This window comes from Euprymna scolopes, chromosome 34, assembly GCF_053919585.1.
Source record: "Euprymna scolopes isolate OS-2025 chromosome 34, ASM5391958v1, whole genome shotgun sequence".
NCBI lineage: Eukaryota > Metazoa > Mollusca > Cephalopoda > Sepiida > Sepiolidae > Euprymna > Euprymna scolopes.
Window position 1 is genome coordinate 38134322 of NC_136515.1, and position 24367 is coordinate 38158688.

At 32.3% G+C, this 24367-nt stretch overlaps 1 protein-coding gene across 13 annotated transcripts in view; it reads right to left on the reverse strand.

The window, feature by feature from the left end:
- The window catches only part of LOC145259180 (solute carrier family 4 member 11-like), a 533927-nt gene that overhangs the window by 86059 nt on the left and 423501 nt on the right, over nt 1-24367 (reverse strand). For all 13 annotated transcript variants that reach the window (XM_080116942.1, XM_080116953.1, XM_080116950.1 and 10 more), the window contains 4 exons: nt 10127-10176; nt 7864-8056; nt 4683-4767; nt 998-1121 (listed from right to left, as the gene is read on the reverse strand). In XM_080116942.1, the coding sequence (XP_079973068.1) occupies nt 998-1121; nt 4683-4767; nt 7864-8056; nt 10127-10176 (452 nt within the window). The remainder of the gene's footprint in view (nt 1-997; nt 1122-4682; nt 4768-7863; nt 8057-10126; nt 10177-24367) is intronic.

Below are 24367 nucleotides of genomic sequence, written 5' to 3' on the forward strand. Positions count from 1 at the left end.
GTTAGACGAGTGATTTTTGCGAAAGTTTAGCAGGATGGGGGAACCATATATTGAAGCTCAAATGAACACTTGCCATAAAAATAATAATTGAGCAGAGAGAGGCTCACAACATCTCTCCTGTGGAAAATAGGTTGCAGGAAGGAGAGAAAGGCATTGCCTATTAGGTTTCAAAGCCGATTTTGAACTATCAAGGCAGAATAGGAAGATCTAAGCAGTTCCTGGCCAGATTTGGTAACAATACTTTGTTCTTTTATAGTGCATCAACCCTTTTTGAGTTATTTAATGCTTTGTTCTGTTAGCCATGACTAGGTAGAAGTCTTAATTTACAATTGTATTTTGAGTGTTGTCCATACTGAGGATGGAACCAGAAGAACGTAGCTTACAACTGAATTTTACCTAGTACTTTATCCGCTATGCCATGAGTTCCTGCGGACTTCCATTTTTGTATTAATTAGAGTCCGTACCGATTTGATATTATGTTGTGAAAAAAAAAAACCCACTCAAATTGAGAACAGTAGTCCCAAAGTACTCAAATAATATGAATAATCAATCCTTATCTAAAAAATACAGAAACATAAAAATTATTGATTTTAATTTTGCCTTTGCAAAACATAATTGAGTTTTGTAAAGGAAAAAAAAAACAATAACATCAAATGTTTAATACATTTTAAGTCAGGGAGCCAATATCTTCAGACAGCCTGATCTGGTAACACCAAATTGTATGTATTTGAGATGCCATCTCCAATTTCTGAACATTTCATTCAACTTGGGTGGATATTTGAGTTATGCAGATCTCCCAAGAATATAATGTGACAGTGCAGTTTAGCTGTAAAAACTTTGCATTCCTATTTGCTGGAAACTGTTGGCCACTTTATCTGCTTTTGTGTTTGAGATTGGCAATAAAGGGACCAAAATGTAGAGATAATGGTAACTGGGATCAAACACAGCTCTGATCACTAATATTATGGAACTTTAAATTATTTTAGAAGTTTCTTACCTCCTTTGTTGGTGTTACGACTAAGACTAAAAAGTAAATTTCCTCAGCAGTTGTACCAAAGTTAGCTGGCTGGCGAAGGCGGACAATACCAACTTTACTTGTTAGAATTGAAGGCATGCTACACCTGTAAAATAAAGAAAAAAAAATTACATTAAATAAAAAAATAAAACAGCAAATTAAAAAAAAATTCCAGTTCTTATACTGTAAACAAGGACCAGAGTATGGTATCTGTTCTAATGTAAATAAAAACAATGCATACCTTTATGTGGTTAATCAATTTTTAACTATTCTGCACTTCCCAAATTAGATGTTAACTATTCTCCACTTTCAACAATCAATGTCCAGGGTAAAATTCAACACATTTCCACACTCCTGTCAAAGTTCCCGACTCCAAATCGGATACATGATTTATGTTATAATTATCTCCCTTTAACAGAAATCATTACAAAAAAGAGATTAATAAACTCTAAGATGCAAATTTTGAGGAAACCGTTAATACATTAAGCTTGGAAGTTTCTGGAGAATAAGCCAATTTATTTGGCTGATATGAACGTTATGATAAACTTCTGGGATTATTTGTATTATTTGGACTACTGTTCTCATCCTGAATGTTATTCTCACAACGTTTCAGTCTGTGTAATCTTCAACCTTCATCAGGTGTATCTTGTCGAACTTGGGAATCTTTCTGTGAAACTCAAGAAATTTGAATGGAGCCCATTATTTAATTCACAGAGGTAGCATGCTCTCATTCTGTCAGACACAAGAGTTGAAGTCTTAAGTAATTCACAATTATATTTATGGTATCACCAGCGCTAAGGATTGAACCTTCAACCTATAGAAGAGCGTCATGTAGAACTGGATTTTACTTAGTACTTTATCAATTATTCCACAGATTTTTGTAGAAAATTCTAGTACAAATTTTAGCAGCCTCAACCCGGTTCTTGTTTTTAGATGTACAATCTTAGTACTTATTAGTACATATTACTCAATATATTCTTTTAAATAGTGACCTTATTTGTTATTTACAATTATTGGTTTTCATATTGTATTAAATTCTACACAATGTCTGCTTAGTAGATCATTGTTGTCGAACATATGGGCTGCTTTTGTGAGTCGTCTTACTCTCCACAATTTTTCTGTCAATAATTCTAAATTTATCTCCCTTCAAAGCAAATAAAAAAACAAAAACTGATAACTGATATATTCTGCATTATAAAAATACTAGCACTAATAAAACTAATATTTCTGTGGTAATTCATCACACAATCTGTTTGGTTTGTTTTTATTTACTTTTATGGCATATCAACCCTTTTCACATTTTATTGATAAATCCAGTAATTTTGGAAAAAAGATTTTGTGCTTCAAGTTTTTTATATCTTCAAATATTTATTCATGGGGGTTTGGTTTGATTTGATCGTGTCATTTTACGACGTATCAACCCTTTTCAGGTTCAGTTGCTTAGGTAAAAGTTTTTATGCTTCAAGTTGTTTTAATTTTCAAATATTTTATTCATGGTGTTTAGTTTGCTTGTTTTGTAGAGAAAATCGTTTTTGCTTTTGACTTTGCAGAGGGGGGGAAAAATAACATGTTTGGTGCATTTAAGTCAGGAAGCTGATATTTTCAGACAGCCTAATCTAGTAGAATTGGAGGCACACTGTCTTATTTTCTATCTATGTGGATTAATATTTCTCACCGATTGAGGGTATGCCTAGAAGCCAGCTTGTTAAGGATTTGACAAAATCTTTTTCTTAATGGTTAGTTTCTCTTTCATTTTAGAAAAAAATAATTAAGTTCTCTGATTGGATTTAAAATATTTCAAGCATTTGATTTGAATCTTAAGCTGATTTTATACAAAATATTTTTGCAGTCTTCTTCCTGCTAAAGAAATGATATTGAATAGCTATACATGCATAACCATAACAATTCTGTAGTTGAAATAGACTAAACAAAAAACAAAAAGGACTATTGCTGCTGCTACTATATTTACTAAGACAATTTCTTGTAATCTCACAGGAAATTTAATATAACTCTTTTTCAACAACACGGCAATGACTACCAGCAAATCTCGGCTGCGTTTCCTCAATTTGTCCTTCTTAAAGTAGTTGTTAGTGCAATCATGTAAATTCAGTTGTTGGGAATCCAAAGTAGCAGAATGAAAGACAAATTTTTTTTACTTAAAGATATTTTGGTTTTTGGATGTAAGGTATGAGTTTGTTGGTTAGTGAAAAAAACGACGCAATAATCCAACTTGAGTGTGTATTTTTTTTTCAACTCAAAAATAATTCCTATGACTGAAATAAGAGTTGCCTAAATGCATCTGTTAGTCATGTAAATTGTAAATAATCTTTGGATGAAACATTGTATAAAAATTGATAATAATATAATGCTATGAGCATAGTAAAAAAAAAAAAAAAAGGGTTCATCATGAAATCCTGAGCAACATTGGGTTTTCTTGATATTTCTTGTGAAAAATTTGTTAAATGCCAGAAACATTTTTCACTTTTTGCATTATCTCCATTCTTCAGACTACTGTTTTCATCTTGAGTTATTTTTACGTTTTAATGTAACCTCCAACCTTCATTTGTTGAATTCTGGAATTTGGATGGAATTTTGAATGGAATCCTTTATTTAATCCACAGGGGTAGTATGCCCGTGTTCCATCAGCCATGATTGAGTAGAAGTCCCAAGTAATTTGCAATTGTATTTTGAGTGTGCTCTGCACTGAGGACCGAACCTTTGATCTTCAGAATCAAGTACTTTATTCACTATGCCAAGCATCCGATTCTAGTATGAATTTTAAGAACCTTAAACCCATTTTGTTTCTAAAGGTTTCTAAAGGTACAATCTTACTACTTATTATTTATTTGTGTGTGGCATCCGTCAGTCAAAACGACCATGGATCAGCGCCGTATTAAGATGTTGCCTGTTTGCATCCTTTTGTGTGACTAGAGACCAATTCTTGATTTGCATAGTCTGCCATAGCCTTGACATACGAAGGTTGTTATGCAATTTGCCGCTTCGTCCGGCTGTTCCGCCTGTACACTCGCTCTTCTCCTAGCTCTCTTTGCGGCATTTTCAACATGGAGGGTCCTCTCGCTGATGATAATCCCCTGGCGTATCATTTTCCTCCAGGCAGTTCTGTCAGCTGCAGAGGCTTCCCATGTATTCCTGTCCACCGAGAGAGCCTTCATGTCACGCTTGCAGACATCCCTGTAGCGAAGATGGGTTCGCCCCCTCTTTCTTGAGCCTGAGGCAAACTCGCCATAGAGAAGGTCTTTAGGGATGCGCCCATCATCCATCCTGCGCACATGGCCCAGCCAGCGAAGACATCGCTCACGCAGTAGGGAGTAAATGGATGGGATGCCCGCTCTCTGCAGAACATCAGTATTACTCACTCTGTCCTGCCATGTGATACCAAGTATCCTACGTATACACCTCATATGGAAGACCTGGAGTTTCCTCTCTCTCTCTCTCTCTATATATATATATATATATAGTTTTATTTTTTTTTTCAACTGAAACATTGTGAAAATAACACTCTGGATGAGATTAGTATTTTCAAAGAATACAAATAATCCTCATCTAAAAGATTCAGTAACATTTTTTACATTGTAACTCTTTTCATTCATGTATATAAGCGACGTCGTTAGTATGAAGTAACACAAAAAAGGCATCTTATACTTACATGGTGCATATCCAGCTTTGATCATAATCAAAACCACCTCCACTTCCCAGGCAGCTAGACTGAAGTGTTCTGCGCATCTGATGAACTATGCAAATGGGACAAAAACAAAAAGTTTTAAAATGCAGAAAAAAACAAGGAACAAAGCACAAAAAACAAAAGAATTTTTATTATTTTATTAAAGATGCTACTCGGAGCTTTTTACCAATCCTCATTATGTTATGACCTTGTGCTTAAAAAAGTTCAAAGTAAAGAGTTCATGTCTATACTGCAGTGTGCAACAACACCGGCACAGAGCCTTGATACATGGGCCATCAACATTTTATTTATGAAAAAAAAAAAAAAAAAAAAAAAAAAAAAAAACTTTCTCTGATAATGAAATTAAGAAAACAAAAAATTTTTTTTTTTTAAATTGAATGATTTTTAATAAACTATTTGCATCTGCAAATATGAACTTGTATTTGGTGTCAGATGCGGGAATCACAAATGACTAGATCATGCCACTGACTACTTCTAATTGACGAGGGTAGATGGCATTGATGCACGATGTGGTTAACATGATTAAAGCTGGTGCATCCCACCCCAAGTAAATGGCACAACAAGTACAAGTATCTTAATATTGTTTCCAAACAGTTTGTTTATTCAAAATTTCAAAAATATAAACCAAATGCATTAAACTGGAATTTATTAGTATTACTAAACAGAAAGCAGAAGTCAAAAAACAGTTTCATTTAAAATAACTGAATAGAACCTGATGATAATGTATCAATATATGAGGGTCATTTCATAAGTCTCTTATTTATTCATTTATTTTTTTTTTAACTAAATGTTTTAGAGCTATGAAGACAGGAGTGGTATTATTTAATGACCTTTCATGCCCAAGAATTTATTTATCTAAAGTCCCCACCATTCTCAAATACATTTGCCAAGAATTCAATGTTACATCTCTGCTTCTGATGCACATCTATGACGGGTTGTTTTCTTGGAGTCTTACACCATCAATATCTGCAACAAAGAGATGAAACTTTAAGGTCATGAATACATAAGTTTAGTCATAACAATGCAATTTACAATCCCCTTTGATCCATTTCGGCTGAATAAAAAATAGGAGGCATTACTTTTGGAATGCCTCTCCTACACACATACATTTGTATTTCATTCCTAAAGGAATTCATTCTGTAAAAGAATGGTATTAATTTCATTATACATGAAGTTTTACAAAGAATTTTGAAATTGGAATGACTATTCTATTTTGCTTTCAAGATCTTTTTAAATTCTTAAGAGTTGTAAATTAATTCTTTTTTGCACTTAAAAAAATATAATAGCTGAATTTTTTTTAAATGCATTCTGATGGATTAAATTTGTAATAAAATTTTTCAGTTCTGGTCCAGATTTTCCTCTATAATGAAAATACAAAAATAAAGAAAAATATTTATATGATGTATACACCTGTGATAAAATGAAAATATTATATTCCTAAAATTACGTAAATTGATCAGGCTACCTTAATTTTAAAATAAAATAAATGTGTATCTGAGAAGTGACTATCTCGCTCACCAATTAAAAAAAAAAAATCTAAATACAAAGGGCCATAACTCACCAAAATTTCATACTAGATTTGTTATAATGCCTACAAATTCCCGTTAGTCAATTATTTTTTTATAAAAATAAACCTATTTGATCGATTTACATGATTTTTGGAATATAATATTTTCGTTTCATTATAGATATATTCATTATACAGATTTTTCTTTATTTTTAATATGGAGGAATTTCGGACAAGAACTAATTTTATGAGAAATACACACACAAAATAGTCACACAATTGTGTCAATAGAGATCAGTGTTTTCTTAAGATTTATCTCCCATGAATGCAATTTTCTTTCAGTTATACGAGTAGATACTGCCGTGTGGCTCAAGTACAATCATGAATTATTTAAGACTTCTACTCAGTCATTGTTCATAGAACACAATTTCATAGCATTCCAAATTCTGTATAGATTCCCAAGTTTGAACAAATGCACCTAAAGAAGGTCTGCGGTTACATCAGCTGAAACGCAAAAATATAACATCCAAGATGAAAACATTAGTTTGAACATTCCAAATCATCATCTCATAAATTCCAAAAGTAGCTTGCACTTCCTATTTAATCATTTTGTCCTCACATTCCATGAGTGATGTTTCTGACGAAGAGGAGAAAATTGCTGTTTTCTAGGTAAGTTGTTTATTTGAGTGGGTTGTATGCAGATTTTTAATGTTCTCCAGTCAATTTATTCATCTCATGTACCTTTATTCTTGAGTAGACTTTAGGATTCGATAAATGGTGACTCATAAAATTTAAAAAAAAAAAAAAATGGATACAGACATTTTTTGAAAATATAAAAAAAAAACAAAAAAAAAAACAAAAAACAAAAAAACTGGATTATTTGGATTTTTATGACTATGATTCTTTTGAGTTTTATTTTAATGTTTCGATCAATGTAACCTTCGACCTTCTTTAGGTGTATCATGTCAAACGCAGAAATCTGCACAGATTTTGAATGGAGCCCTTTATTAATCCACAGAGGTAGCATGTTCTTGTCCCATCAGCCATGAATGGGTTGTGACTGCAGTCACAGAAGCAGGCTGCCAAGGGTGGCATGTGCGACACTCAGAACTTGAAACCCAACCGATAGGACACGAAAAGGTAACAAATGATAAGGTTTCATCACATCTTAATTTGCATATCAATGAGGCTAGACACTCATAATTATATGGGCAGAAGTCATAAGTAATTTGTAATTGTATTTTTGAGTATCGCTTGCACTGAGGATTGAACCATTAACCCCCCGAAGAAAGGTAACACTCAAAAATACAATTGCAGAATTACTTAGGACTTCTACTCAGTTATGGCTGATGGAATGAGAAGATGCTACCTCAGTGGATCAAATAAAGAGTTCCTTTTGAAATTCCATGTAGATTCTCAAGTTCAATAGAAATATTCTCAAGTTCAACAAAATGCACTTGAGGTCAGAGATTACAATGACCAAAACGTAAAAATAAAACCCAGTCATTCAAAAAATTCAAATACAAATAATCAACCCTCATCTCAAAAATTTTGAAACAAACGTAAAAAAGACATAAAATTGAAAAGCAACTACACACACACACACACACATTAAAGAAAGCACAAGATGAGACTTACTGCTATCATGAGTAAAAAGAAGCGATTTTGCTTCTGTTACCAACTCAGTACCAAGCATGTTTTTGAGAAGGTCATCAATGATTTTGTCAACATTGGTTTCATTGGAGTCTAAAAGAAGTACTGACTGATTGATGAATCTTTGAATGTCCATGGAACCGCGTACCTCAGTTGCAAAGTCTTTTGGTAAAACTTTCTGAAACACAAGCAGAAATAAAAAGAACAGTGAATCAAAATGAAAAAAAAGGATACAATGATAAAGAAAATTCAAAACTGATACAAAATTTGCTTGTGATAATAAAAACTGGTGCTTAATTCACATTATTCCAAAGAAATAAAGATTTGGATTTTGAGAATAATTATTTGCTCAGTTAAAAATTTTTTTCTTTCTTTCTAAAAAGGTATACAAATTTATCCTGAATATTCTATGAATTGAACCAAAATGCTGTAAAACTGTACTGACTAAATCAGAAAGTTATTTGAATAAATGCTGAAAAAAAACAAAAAACAAAAAAAACAACAACATTAAAAAACAACTAAAAAAAACTTGCTCTAATAGCTTACAGTCTTTCTCTGCTTCGTTTGGATTCACTTTCTTCATCACTTCCAAAAGTGAATTTCACATGAATGTGTTAATGAATGTATATTTTCGACCAATAAAAATTGTTTCAAACCCCAAAAAGTAACAAGTCAAAATAATAAACTAACACGAACTTAGGAACTCCTTTAAAAATGAGGAGATAAAAACCAAAAACTAGATTGAACAGGAATCCAAGAATTGTCTTTTAACCCCTTCCCATCTTTTGCAGGGAGGAGGAGGCAAGATAAACAGGATTCAACAACTCACAAATAGCCTTATTCATCTCACACACATTCTTACAAAAGTCAGGTGAACAGAAACAAATGCTATATGCACAAGAACAAGGTAAACTGACACATACACAATACCAAATACTCATATACGCATATTACATAACATATATTCACACTATAAATATTTTTATTTGTAACTATTTACTCAACTTTCTTTACCAAACACACGTTTACATAAATGAATATTTGCTAATTGAAAAAACTTTTTTTCTTATAAAATTGTAATATGAAACTATTTTATAAAATTTTGTTTCCAATTTTTCATTTACAAAACTGTTCATGTTTTTAGCGTAACCTGCAGCTGCAGTCAAGATTGAACTTACTACACGAGTTTGTAGTGTAATTCAAATCTTGTCTGTAACTGAATACTTGATGCTTCTTTAGGGCTATCAAAGGTATTTTTTATCGTGACACCATTGCTAGATGGGTTGCCTACCACGGCTTAAGAGAAGCTCATCTATTCTCAAGAGAAGGATAGACCGCACCAGTTTCCCAACCTGGTATTTTACCTCGCGGTACATACAGCGCTTCACCTTTCTTAATGGTCACCCATCTGGTACTGGCCAGGCTCGACATTGCTTAACTTTGGTGATCTGGTGAGAACCGGTGTGTCAACATGTTTTTAGTTAGCACTTGCTAACTGGTGACCCATTCATATTTATTCACCAATTAAACTACATGTATATTAATTGTTAATGCTGTTCTTTGCACTTTCCAAACATGTTGCCATTACCAAAATACACAATTTGAAGCTAGGAGCAACACTACAAAATTATAATTAATGTTGTTGAAGAAATATGATTTAAATCTCTATTGATAAAATCATCCCAACCTTTCAATCTACATATAGATTTGTACATAAGCCAAAAATGACTTTCTAGTCGATAGATTAAATGCTTTCAAATTCCATTTAAATGGTTAAAATAATACATTCTTTTTTAACTATTAACAAAAGATTAAAATGGCTGACATTTTTGTTAGACTAAAATTTTGAGAGAATTAAAAATCCATTTGATGAAGTACAATTTTAAAAACATCAGTTTGAATTCTGTAAATTAAAAGTTTTAAAATTGTATTTATTTTGCTTTCTTAGTTTTGGTGATGAGGAGTTATATTATGGAAGGCAAAATCATGGCGGGAGAGGAGGGGATCAGGAAAAAAAATATATGGTGCTATTAGCATAGTTAAAATAAACAGCGTTTCCCATCCAATCCTGAGCAACATCAGGTCTTCCTGCTTGTATTTTTATAAGATTTTTAATCTCTTGTTTAACTGTTGCTTATGTGTAAGAGCATCAAAGAAAGTGATAATTCTTAAAACTTATTCAAACTGTTTTAGTAGTGCCTGTAATGTCACACACAAGAATTTTGACAAAAAAAAATAATACACTTACATCATGTCTTGAATAAATGATTGTGGATTCTCCATTTCCTTCTTCATTATCTGTAAAAAAAAAAAAAAAAAAAAAAATACAATGCAAACGTTTTCCTTGTTTTACGACATATCAACCCTTTTGGATTAGTCAATATAACAGTTAAAACCATAGTAAGCATATCAACACTTTTAATGTTATTTCATATTGACTTGCATATACAAACGAATGCAAAAAGCCTAAGAAAGAAAAATTCCATTCCAGCTATGTTCCCCAGACTACCAGATGTAATAGAATCATATCAACCAGATTTCATGGAAAAAAGATCAAGGGGACGACCATCAAAGAGATGGGCTGACAGATAAAGGTTTTAAATTGGCATGTTTCCAACAATTGAAAGGTTGGCCCAAGAGCATGATAAATGGTAGAATTTCGTTTTCAAGCACGAAGCATAGCTCTTTGGAGCATATACACAAGTAATGCTAAAACAAAACCTACAAAAACACTTCAGTGAACACAAGTTGCTATCTTGACCTGGGAGGAAATTCCGACTTCATACCATTAGCATTATTAATGTTTAATGAGACAATGATTCCGAGGTCAGATTTTAATTCAATATAGATGATTACATAAGTCACAACAATATCTACTCGACAGAATCTTTAATGCTTACTGGACACCAGCCTCAGGTGTCTTCGTTTTCTCTGAAAAAGTGTTTGTCAGAGATCTTAACATGAAGATACTTTTCATTAGAAATAAACCCTGACCAAATATTAAAAAAATGCTTTTAATAAAAAATGAAAAAGCAGTACATAATGAGCAACTCATAAAATGTGTGTAAAAACCAAAGTAAATACTAGCAGACCGGCACAAGAATAAAAAGGGATCCTCAACCCATTTATACATCAGGTGGAAAGAGGCAAACAATTGTATAAATCTTGCTGTCTCTGGAAGTGACATTCCAACCATGACATAGGTCATCCATTAGGACTCAATAAAAAAGGCCCTGCCCCCATTTCCATTTTTAGCAACAAGTAAAAAAAGCTTAAAAGCCTAGCCATGGTCTGTTGCTCAAAAGAAAGTGTCGCTGCTTGCTGTTTTGCTGTAACGTGGTGCATCTCACCTTACGATACACTGTCGTCTGTCAATTTTGTTAAAAGTTCAGATTGCATCTTGTTTCCTGTCACACTAACATGTGCTTAAAAATCCTGTCAAATTGTGCCATGTGGTTAAAAGTCTCTCATGCTGGGATGTGATTAAAAAAAAAAAAACTATCATGCTGACATGCCTTTTTCCTCCCTTTTCTTTTTCTCCTTTCTCCGCTATAACATCACCTCATGCCACGGTTTGGTCATTTGCATATGTGAGATGCCACTGCTGCTACATACGTGTCTGTGGCTTGATTACATTGCTATTACAACTCAAAGTTTGAAATGGAGAGCAAAATAGCAAATGAAATCCTAGCTCAACACATAGCTCTCTATTAACAAATAAAAGCAAGATATTGAACAAGTATTTTTTAATTGAAAAAGTTAAAAAAAAAACAAAAAAAAAAACAAAAAAAAAAAAAACTTGGAAATAAACTTGTTTCCTTAACCCTTTAACTAGGAGCAAAGTGTAGTATCTGCTGATACTGTACTTTATCTTTTGTTTTCTATCAGTGAATGATAAGTCCTCCTAGACTGAAGCAATTTTATTTTTTTTATATTCCAATATAAAGTGCCACATTTTGGAAAGCTGGATTTCTCCACATTAAAAAAGTGTTTAACTTTGCCCTTGTGGGGAGGCAAGTAAATAAGGGCACACGTTATAACCAATTGTTTGTTAGGTACAGAAGACATGGTTTGAGTATAAAAGCGATCCTAAAATATACATCCATTTAATTAGTTTGATTTCCCTTGTGGAATGAAAATTATAACAAGTTACAAGATCGAGCAAATCTAACACTGTTGAAATACTGACATCAAGAGACTTAAATATTTCTACAACCCTTTCGCATGGGTCTTGTTCAACAATTGCTTTCAAACGGTGTCAAGAGCAGTAGTGATTGGACAGTACGGAGGTGGCTTCTAAAATTCTGCAGTGGTAATGAGAACTAGTAAGATGAAGATAGAAGACAGCCATGCACTCTTCACGATAAACATTTGTGAGCAATTGTCGAATAATACTCTCAGTAAAGTGTCATAGAAATGTCTAAAGCTTTTGATGACAATATTTCAACGGCGTTTGATGTTCCGGAAGTAATTAGTGAAAAAAAATAAAAATAAAATGAATAAAATTGATCAATCGATCTCGTATATGAGCTTAAAGAATGAGGAAAGTTTGTTTATCATTTAAACAACCTAAGATCTGATGATATTGTGTTTAATCTCTTTTATATATGGAAACTAGAGAGAGAGAGAGAGAGGAGGGGTGACCCGATGGGTCAACCAATGTGCTTGGGTTAAACTGTGCAAATAAAGAAAAAAAACGCTTGTAAATCAAATTGCATATAAATATAGAATACTAGACATTTTAGCCTGTTAAAACCGGACAAAACTTAACTTAGAATTACTGCTTATTTTTGCATTAAATACTAATCCTTATTAATCCTTAACTGTGCATCAAATAGATGCCATAATATGTAGTTGGCTGCATCTCATAACAAAAGCCCATACAAAATTTCAGCCAGATCAGCCTAGTAGTTTAAAAAAAAAGAGAGGAATAGACTGACTAAGAGAAATATAATAAATATGAAAAGGCAAAATTCAAAATTCTGCTCACTATATATTTATTTCCTCTTATGGTTGAATAGTATCAGTGCTTTAGTGATACTTCCTTTTGTTTATAATGGACTAAACCAATCTTTTTATTCTTTGCTTTCTTTATTACAGCGAGTAAAAGAGGTGAATTTAATAGATGATGTATAAAATAAGAGTGGGGAGGGCATTAAACAATATACAGTGAAAGAGAATGAAAGTGATAGATATTTATAAATTACAACTAATTAAAACAGAATAAAGTTTGTTTTTTTTTAATTCTAAGAACTGAGGAATATTTTAGCATGTATTTTGTGTAGTCAAAATGTATCAAAACAAACGTTAACTCACCTTTAGTATAATAGAAGATATAAGAGCACATGATTAGTTTCAAATATACAGCAAAACAATACGAACAAGGTAACATAACTAAAATATTAGAAATGGTATTAGTAAATACAAAATAGGTAATATTAATTAATTAGTAATAATAAACAAATAGTTAAAAAAAAAAGCAAAAAGTAATCCTTATCCTTAAAAGGTTTTTGGCCTTGATAAGTGGTGACTCATTAGTAAAAAAACAAAAAAAAAACAAACAAAAGTAAACAATTCAATGAGTTTTGTTAATGCGAGTAAAAACATTTCCCACAATTCCTATGGTGAAGAGCAAAGATCCTAAAAACTTACGTGTTGTCTGTTTTGTGGCATGTCAACCCTTTTGAAGTTATTTAATATCAGCCCATTTGACAAAATGGTTTGAGTGTTCATTAATGGGTTGGGAGACTGCAGTTCAATCCTGGGTTGCATCATATCAAAGATACTTAAAGTCCACTTGCTGAACACTTAAAATTGTAAGGTGAGGATTGGGGGGGGGTCGAAGTTAAGATTACGGTTGAGAGACAAATATGATGGAATAGAGATTGAGGAAGAAAAAAAAAGAAAACCAAATAAAAGGCACATTAAGTCTAACAAGATTTCCTTTTTGTTTACAAAATCCACACGTGTTGACAATGAAAAAAATGCAGAAGTTCCGTTCTTAATTATGTTGTGAAACTCTTCAGACAAAGTATGTAATTTAACTTTATTTGAATGTTCTGCTAATATATCGATTTGTATAAGACACAAACATTAACTTCTCTCTCTCTCTATATATATATATATATATATATATATATATATATATATATATATATATATATATATATATATATATATATGTATGTATAAGTGATGTTGTCTGTGTGAGAAACGGTCTCTACCAAACTACTGTCAATCCTTGGTCCACAGATTTGAAACTTGATATATAGGGGATCCATACCTCTGGAACAAAGGCTGCTACAAGGAAGGTGGGCTCTCTCTATTATGCTAGAAAACTACTCACACTTGAGAGTATCCTGTACCTCTATAAGATCATTATTCGCCCATGCATGGAGTATTGTTACCATATTTGGGTTGGTGCATCTACCACTAGTCTCTCTCTCTTGGATAGGGTCCAAAAAAGGGTCTGCAATCTAATAGGTCCCACTTTGTCAACTAGGCTCCAACCCCTGTCCCATCGCCACAATGTTGCATCCCTGTGCCTGTTTTACAAGTATTTTAATGGAATGTGCTCTAATGAACTCATTGCACTTGTGCCCTCTTGACATACATATCCCCGACAAACTCACTTAGCAACAAAATCACACCCCTTCATGCTGAGGTCCCTAAATGTCAGAAACCTTTTTACTCAGATAACTTATTTTCTAGAACAGTTAGACTTTGGAATTCTCTTCCTGCTACCTGCTTCCAAAACTGTACTGATATGCAGAAGTTCAAATGCAACGTAAATAAACATCTTGATCTTTCTAAGGCATAGTCCCAATTAGTAGCCTCTTACCTCCAAGTGGCAATATGCTGAGTAAAAATATATATATATATATATATATATATATATATAAAACTACTTCCTTTACTCACATAAAATTAATATACGAAAGTATAAATTTATGCGTAAACTTTAAGTATTTACTTCAAAAGTGCTCAATTCGTAGGTAGAGCTAATTAGTAATTTATAAAATATATATGGCGATTAAGCTACACTGAATATTCGGTGTTTCATCCACTCTAGGATTCTTCAGGCTTATGCACCATATATATTTTATAAATTACTATATATGTATATGATTAAAAAAAAAAATCATTTGAGAATCGAACCAAAATGTCTAGCTTATGATTTACTTTTTCCTTTGATGTTAATTTCTGAGCTATGAAGACATGTTTGTTGCAAGGCTAAAAATTAAAACATCAATCAATAGCTATTATGTTACGTCATGCATATTCGTAATGCAGTCGTTCGACCTTCACTTTGCAAATTCCATTTTTTAAATTTCACTTTTGCACCTATTTTTCCCGGCTAAAACCTAAATATAAAGTTTTGCATGGGTTCAAATACCCTGTATATTAAGTTTCAAGTCTGTAGACCAAAAACTAACAGAGTAGTTTGGTAGGCAAGATTTTTTAATCAAATATATATACGCATACATAAATATATATATATAAAAAAGGTTTGTGTTTACTATAACCTTTTTACGCAAATATTACGCAAGTATAAATCATGTAAAATATTTGCAAGAATATAATTACACGTAATAGATGATCAGGCTATATATAAAAAAAAAAAACGAAAAAAAAAAAAAACGAAAAAAAAAAAAAACGAAAAAAAAAAAAAAAACGAAAAAAAAAAAAAAAACGAAAAAAAAAAAAACAAAAAAAAACAATAGGGAATTAATAAAATGAATATTTAAAAGAATATACAAATTAGATCTTTTGCAGATGAATGCAATTCCACGATTGATATATAACAAAGTTATATTTTCTTTTTAAATAAAAAAGAAAAAAAGGCTCCCCTTTTTCTTTCTTGGCCTTCGGGCCAGGAATTGGCCTTGTGCCTAAGTTTTTTGTTCATCTTGAACTTACATTGTATTTTTAGCCTGAATAAAAGATCCAATAGCTCAAAGTATAGTGTCTGTTCTGATACTTCACTTAAGTTAATTGATCCGTGATCAATCTAGGGAAAACCCTTCATACTGAGACAATTACTATTTTTGGATACTGTCAGAGTGGCCCCTTTTTACCCTTGTTTTAGGGAAGCTGCCCCCCCCCCCACATTAAAAACGACCTTGTGTCACATTTGCTTTCCTGGGAAAGCAAATAAATACCTAAATAGAAAAAAGGGTTTTTGTTTTTAATATGCATATCAAATAAAAAACCCAAATTTATAGGAGTGTATATATGGTTGATTCAACACAATGAAACCACTAGTACGCCTTTGAAATACGTATATAGTTTTGAAATAAATATTATATATAGAATGGCTGCCAACTTGTGTTTAGAGGTTTAGAGTACAACTGAATTAATGGGCTGTAGTATGCAATTGATCCTATCAAACCAGCTAGTTTGGCCAACTGAATAAGTTTGACCTCTCATGGCTTGCACAGCTTTAAGGGACATTTATAGATATTTTAATAAAGGAATAGTGCAAATGTATACCAACACACAAATAAACAAGTTCTTGTTCAAAGTTTTCCTTCTCCCAAATTAGTTACTCCCCTCCTAGTGACTAATTTACCCTACTATTCCAGTCACAGCTAGGAAGAGCACATATGGGTCAATAAATTTTCTAAAGGTATAAGTGAAATTCACACAATAACTGATTCAAACAGGATGATCCGATACTTTTGTGTTTCATATGCTGCTACTGAACGAATTACACATGCATAATGTATACACAAACATGCATTCTTGTACAACCAGAATAAACGCTAATCTGTGGCCAGCCATTTTATGACAGTTTTATATGATAATGTTAGATTATTGCCTAAGGCGGAAATATCTCCAAGTAAATCACATGATATAGTGAAATTAATTTGATTGGTTAGAGAATTCGTTGAAAGGAAGTAAAAGAACAAAGTCTCCAACATTGGATGTGAAAAACAAAACTTTTTAAAAACAGAATTTTTAGTTCAGAAACTATTTTTAAAATTGAAAAGTAATTAAAAATCGATATCGGCTGAGAGAGAGAGAGAGAGAGAGAGAGAGAGAGAGAGAGAGAGAGAGAGAGAGAGAGAGAGAGAGAGAGAGAGAGAGAGAGAGAGAGAAAGTAATCGAAAACGCGCTGTCGTCTTAAATGTGCCTTCAACAATTTGTTAGAAGTCGATTCTTTTTATATCTTTTTCGCCCATCCATAATTGAAAGAATCGTTTTTATTCTACCTTTATTTTTCATCACATTTTTTCTTAGATATTTTATTTTTACTATTATTTTATTGGTTCTTTCATTTTTTTTTTTTTACCGGGTTTCATATTCTGAAAGACACAGATTTAAAACTGAGAAAGAAGTTGATTTGCTTACTGACACTGATCCGATTCCTTTCAATGAAGAAGCAGCCATGCATTTTTTTTTTTTTTTTTTTTTTTAATAATCCAATTATGATGAAACCATTTTGTTTTAGAAAATATTTTCAAAAATTAATTACAAATGAAAACAAACGAACTTTTAAGACAATAGAAAATATTATTTTAAAAAAATGCATCGGAATGGAAAAATAACGCTACTCAGCATTGCCTGAAATTTTGTAATAATTAAAAAAATTTTTGTCTATTTTATCTAGAGACAGGAGGCATAGAGTTTCCCACTCCTTAACTAGGATGAGGGGGGGAGCGTAGGTCACTATAAAACCATTTTTTGTTTACCCTCACAAAGCCCCCCCCCCCACCGCACCCAAGGACCCATGGCATAGTGGATAAAGTACTTGATAATATTCAATTTTAAAGCTATACTCTTAGGGAGGTTTAAGTGGGTAGCACTAAAATACAAATTACTGGTAATCTCCAAAAATACCGTTAGGGCTTACAACATGGCCGCCAGAAGAGTCAACAAAAAACTGCGAATAAAATATATAAAACTCGTAATTTCTGTTTTTAAAGTGGGTTGTCAATTTTCTTTATGAAATATACTTCCAAAATAAACTATTACAGTCGTTTAAAACATAATAGAAGTATTATTTTTTATTTTTTAAAAACAATGTTTACAAAATGTCTACGAACGTGCGTAGACATTTTGTAAACATTGTTTTTAAAAAATAAAAAATAATACTTCTATTATGTTTTAAACGACTGTAATAGTTTATTTTGGAAGTATATTTCATAAAGAAAATTGACAACCCACTTTAAAAACAGAAATTACGAGTTTTATATATTTTATTCGCAGTTTTTTGTTGACTCTTCTGGCGGCCATGTTGTAAGCCCTAACGGTATTTTTGGAGATTACCAAATTACTTAGTCATGGTTGATGGAACGACAGCATGCTACTCCATGGATTAAAAGTATTCCGTTCCAAATTCTGTTTCTTTTACAGATTCGAGATAATTTTACCTTCAAATGCATTTTTTTGTTGCTTCTTTTAATTCAATTTTCTCTATTATTTGATTACACATTCCAAGTGTTGACAAATAAGATTTTTACTCAGACGAAAAGAGAGAGAAGGAGGGATAAGTTTTTAAATTTTTTATGTACTAATGAAGTCATCATTTATCAAAGACAAAGACCAAAGGCAACTCGAAGATAAAGATTAATACGTTTGTCAGATGAACGGTGAAACAACACTGATGGTTTGCTAACGATGGTTGAAACTAGGCAGAATTTGATTAAGAGGATGGCTCAACAAGAATTTGTTAAAGTTGGACTTGAAACCAGATATGTTGTAGGCAGATGGGAAACAGCCCCTTGACATTGAGTTCCAGAGATAATTTCTTCCACTGTTTATCTGTGCCTAAACCTAAGCGTAGATTCCATGAACAAAACTTCTTTCTTAGAACTGCATGCGTCTGGAACTGTTTGGTTTGCCTGCTTTCCAGCTGACTACAATATGGTCGTCTTCAAGTCCAACATAAACAAGTTCTTGATGAGCTCTCCTCTTAAGTAATCCAATTTACCAAATTTCCACCACAAACGATTACTATGATACTGTCTCATTGACTACCGTACACTCATTAACCCTTATCCTCGAGTGGCATCCGGGCCTTGATAAGAGGGGACTTCTTTGTATTAAAAGAAAATAAGATGCATTGTTCTTGAAAAAAGTTTGCTGATGGATGTTAAATTTAGTTCAAAGGTATGCAGAGAAAGGAAGGAAAATTATGAAAAGTGGTTGTAGCTAAACAAGTTTTTGTTGAAGTTTAATCAAACATTTAATACAATAAAAAGTGATAATTTTACATAAACATCAACTATAACCAGTATTAGTTGTTTTTGTATAACGGCAATGAATCATTTTTAGATTATTTAATGCTGAATCCAGTAATTTTGAAAAACAGTTTTTACACTTAATTCTTTATATCTTCAATAATTTGGTTCATGAAGTTGTTTTGCAGTATATCAACCCTTTTCGAGTTATTGCTGAATCCAGTCATTTTGGAAAAAGGTTTTATTCTATATCTTCAAATTTTTATTCATGGTGTTTGGCTGGATTGTTTTGTAGAATTTTTTTTTTTTGTATTTGGATTCTTTGGGCTGTTTTTTTTTCATCTTGAATGTTATTTGCATAAGGTTTCGGCCATTGTAACCTCCGACCTTCTTTAGGTTTATCTTGTCGAACTTATGAATCTTTCTGTCAAACTGTGGAATCTACATGGATTTCAAGCAGAACACTTTATTTAATCACAGGAGGTTGAATGTTATTGTTCCATTAGAAGTTCTAAGTAATTCATAATTGTATTTTGGGTCGCCCATACTGAGGATTGACCTTTCAATATCAAGAAGAGTAACTTTATTACTGAATTTACTAAGTACATACTATAACCACTGCGGCACAAATCCTTAATTCAAACAAAAATAATTTCTTATTTAGATAAGGTCTTGCACAATCTGGCAAACTCATCACATCTGAGTGTTTTACAATTACGCCTACGAAATGTGCTAAAATAAATTTGTTACACTAGTAGCCACTCAACCTAAATCCCATTGACTTACACCTCTAGTAGTATAAACTCACCTCTTCATAACGGAAGTCTATAGTTACCAGAAAATTTCCTACTCTAATAGCTTTTTTCCTCAGGGTGCCGGTTTTTGGAATTTCTTCACGGCTTCCCCAATTGTACCAATATGCAAAATTTGAAACGTAATGTAAACAAACATCTTGTTGCCAACTTCTCGATCCAAGTTGTCACACTGAAAACCTAGCCTCTATCACAGTAGCCTCTTACACTTGAAAGAGCATTTTCACAATATTTTTGGTTTCATTATTATGTAAGAATAGTATGTCGCTGAATTTTGGAGATTAGGATTATTTGAATGACTTCTCATCTTGAGTGTTATTTTCACGTTTCTGTCGATGTAACCGCTGACCTTCAGGTGTATTTTATTGAACTTGTGAATCTTTCACTCAAATTCCGGAATCTACACAGAATTTCAAATAGAATCCTTCATCTAATCTACCTGTCATGATTGACAGAATGAAAATATGCTACCTCTGTGGATTAAATGAAGGGTTCCATTTGAAATTCTGTGTAGATTCCTGAGTTTGACTGAAAGATTCACAAGTTTGACAAGATACACATCAGAGGCTACATCGACCGTCTAAATAACATTCAAGATGAGAACAGTAGTTTGAAGAATCCAAACAATACGAATAAGAATAGTAGATTTTAAAAAATCCTAAATTATCATAAGGTTTTACGATGAATGAAAGCAAAAACAGAAGAAAAAAAAACAAAAAAAATAGAAAAAAAAACGAAAGAAAAAAAACACTGGAAAATTGTTTAATAACCAAGATACAAGGAATGAATATTACAGCATTTTCTTTTACCATAATCTGTTTGTGGTCACCCTAAATCATTCGGTGACGTACGCGTTGTAAGTATATCTTGTTTACTTTCTGATTTTAGACACACGTAGATTTACAACCGTCTTTTATAAAATAGGTGAAAAGAAAAGCTTCTTTTTATTTACATAACACATTACAAACATGATATTGTATAGTGCAGATTACGTTTTTGACAATCAGAAATGATCACCAACACAACCTAAATAACTACTGCAGCATGGTAATAAGGGAGACTTGTTGCGGACTGTGAAGGTGATCCATTACCTATACAGCTTCATATTGTGGGGAGATCATCTAGGAACTAACTTGCAAAAATTATTTGTCAATACATTATTAGACCATTAATCTCATTAAAAAAATATGAATCATAATTTTATTTCGTTTTGGAATTTTTTAGACAAGGATTGATAATTTAGATTATTAGGACTAATGTTCTCATCTTGGATGTTATTTTCACAACGTTTCAGTTGATGTAACCTCCACCTTCTTCAGGTGCATTTTTTCCAACTCCTGACCACTCATAGTGCAATGAGTAAAATTACTAAGTTCTAAGTGGGTTTTCTGGAGGTTGAGGAGTCGATCCTTGGTATGGGCATACAGTTACAAATTATTTAATACTTCTGATTAAGAGTCACAGCTGTTAAAAACATTATTTCGTCAGGTTAAATGTGAAAATTTTAGAAAACAGTGTCATATTATATAATTTTTTTATTACATGAAAAATCAATTTTTAATTAATTTTTTTTTTTTTTGAGATTTTCTGTGGCATCCACCCCACTCATAAATGATGTTGTAATTTTGTTACAGTTTTCTAAAATTTTAAAATTTAGCTTAATACTTCTATCCGGTCATTGCTACACCAGGATTTGTGTCCAAATTTTGTACAGATTCCAGAGTTCAACAAGATGCAACTGAAACACGAGAATAAAAGCCAAGATGGGAACAGTAGTTGGAATAATCTAAATGTCTATCACCTGCATCTCCACAGAGATAAAAGGTTATAGAGTGGTATGAGGCGGATCAAATGACTGTATTTCTTGTGGGCTGTTTTTTTTTTATGTAATAAGGGCAGCTAAGAGGTCAAAATTTTAAAAAATTGGAACTTGACAAATGTAAGTCGACTTAAAGTTCTCTTGTATGCATGTGCAAATGGATATACATTTATATATCAAGGTTAGTTAATTTTTAACTATTTCATACCCAACTGACAATAGCTCAAACAATAACAACTAAGGTTAGAGCAATATATGTTTTAGTTTCAATTCTAGCTGACGGCACCAAAATCATTTTTTTAAACTTTTGAAATCACAACCATATATTGAGTACACTATCATAATCAATGGGTTCTATAATAAATACAAAATTTTCATAAATCAAAATATATTTAAGCGTATTTTTCGACTGGGCAATGCTGAGCGCCTTGCTAGTAATACATAATTAAACAATTCATTTAACTCAAATATCATGTACTACAAATTAGTCTGTGCCTTTTATACAAATCTATAAAAATGCTATCCACACAAACCCAAAGTTTGGAATCTTTCTGTTGAACTCAGGAATCTGCACAAGATGTAAAACGAAACCTTTTATTTAATCTATAGCAGAAGCATACTCTTATTCTTTCAGCCATGATCGAATAGAAATCTTAAGTGACTTGCGACTGTATTCTTCGTATCACCCATATTGAAGATTGAAACCTTCAACACTCAGAAGAGTGTCACAACTGAACCGTACTTTGTACTTGATAACTGTTATTGTGAGCAATGCAAGCATAAATCTTGGAAGCCTTAAACCTCTTCGTGATTTTAGAGGTACAATTTTACTGCATATCACTATAGACTTAAGATGAGAACAGTCGTATGAATAATCCAAATAATCCTAACATAGGTTTACCACGACCTCGGTTGTGCCAATACTGACATTATCATGTCAGCTTTATTTCACCTCGTTGACGGAGCGTGAAAAAAAAAAAAAAAATGCGTTTGTGCATTGAAGTGAGTGATTGTGCACATACTCCTCAAGTAAATGACATTTTATGAAAATACGGGCCAATACCGATGATCTTTGCTTGCATCTATCGATGCCCTATCTGGGTCGGATTATAAAAGTTTGGTCCAAAGAAAATGCCTCTTAATCTGCATCAGAATAACATATCCGGAACTTTGGAATATCTCTGCATTCGATTACACAAATTACATTTGATTTAAAGTTATTAATAAAAGTCAATGTTCAGTTGCTTTTTAATGTAGAAAGTTCAAGTAAAAATGTTTGGAGTAGTAAAATAAGTTTAAACATTTGTTTTCGATGAGCAGATGACATTGTGAAAGAGATAATGCGTTGTGTGTATGTGTTAGCGTCGGTGTGCAGGTTTTTTTTTTTTTTGTACTTACAGTTATAAGCACATGTAAACTGACACTAACACACATACACATACACACGATGCATTAACTCTTTCAAAATGCTAATTGAAAATAAATGTATAAACTTATTCATCTTAAAATAAACATTTAATTATTTCTTGTATTATTTGGACTATTACTTGGTTGTTTTTTTTTTTTAATGTTTCGGCCAATGTAAATTTTATTAATAACAAAATTTAAAAAAAAAAAAAAAAAGACTTGGCGCTATTTGCGTTTTAAATTTCTAACGGCTGTGTTCGTTGGGAAAGCAGATAAACCAAACATTTTTTTCACTATTCACCAATAATATCCAGTGTGAATACACCTGACGATGGCCGGAAGTTACATCGGCCGAAACGTTGTGAAAAAAAACAACCAAGATGAGAATAATAATCCAAATAATACAAAAATAATTATAAATCCTCATCTCAAAAATATGTATTCATCATATCAAGAAACATTTATTCAACAAATTAAACTTTCTATTACAGTTTAAATTATATACACTGAAAAAGTAAATAGGATTGATGAATGTTCATCCGTCGGAATGACGATGACCATCTGATCATCCTTGAGAGATGATGGATAATGTGCTGAATTGTAAAGCAAAGGTTGCGCAATCCTTAAACACTTCTCTCCCGAGTCGTCACTGCTTGATTCCTGTAGCAATGATGATGATGCTTGATTCTAGGATACTTGGAAACAATGTCGAAATAGAGAGCACATACTGCACCTGATATTCCCAAACGGTCACTCATTTTAGTACTGACCAGGCTCACTGATGCTTAACTTTGGTGATCTAACACGAACCAATGTGTCAACGTGATTATGCCATATTTTACTAACAATACTTATTGCAGTTATTATGAGTATGTGGTTTTAAAAAATCTTTAAATGAACTCAGATTGCGACTACAGCACCATCAAAGTATACGTTGATTGTTTGCTACTCACAAAAAGAGCTTCTATTTCCTCTTTGTATTCTTTTCAAAAAACTAAATATAGCTCACATTACTAACTCTTATGATTAACAGCTGTATTCCAAAATTCATAATCACCTATTAGTTTAGATAAACATATATTAAACCCCTCTCTCTCTCTCTCTCATATATATATATAGAGATATATATATATATAAAATGCAAAAAATATATGAATATTTATAGCTTTTCTCTATTACTTATTTGCTGACGTGTGTGAATACAGCATAATCATGTTGACACACTGCTCCTGTTAGAGCACCAAAGTTAAGCAACATTGAGCCTG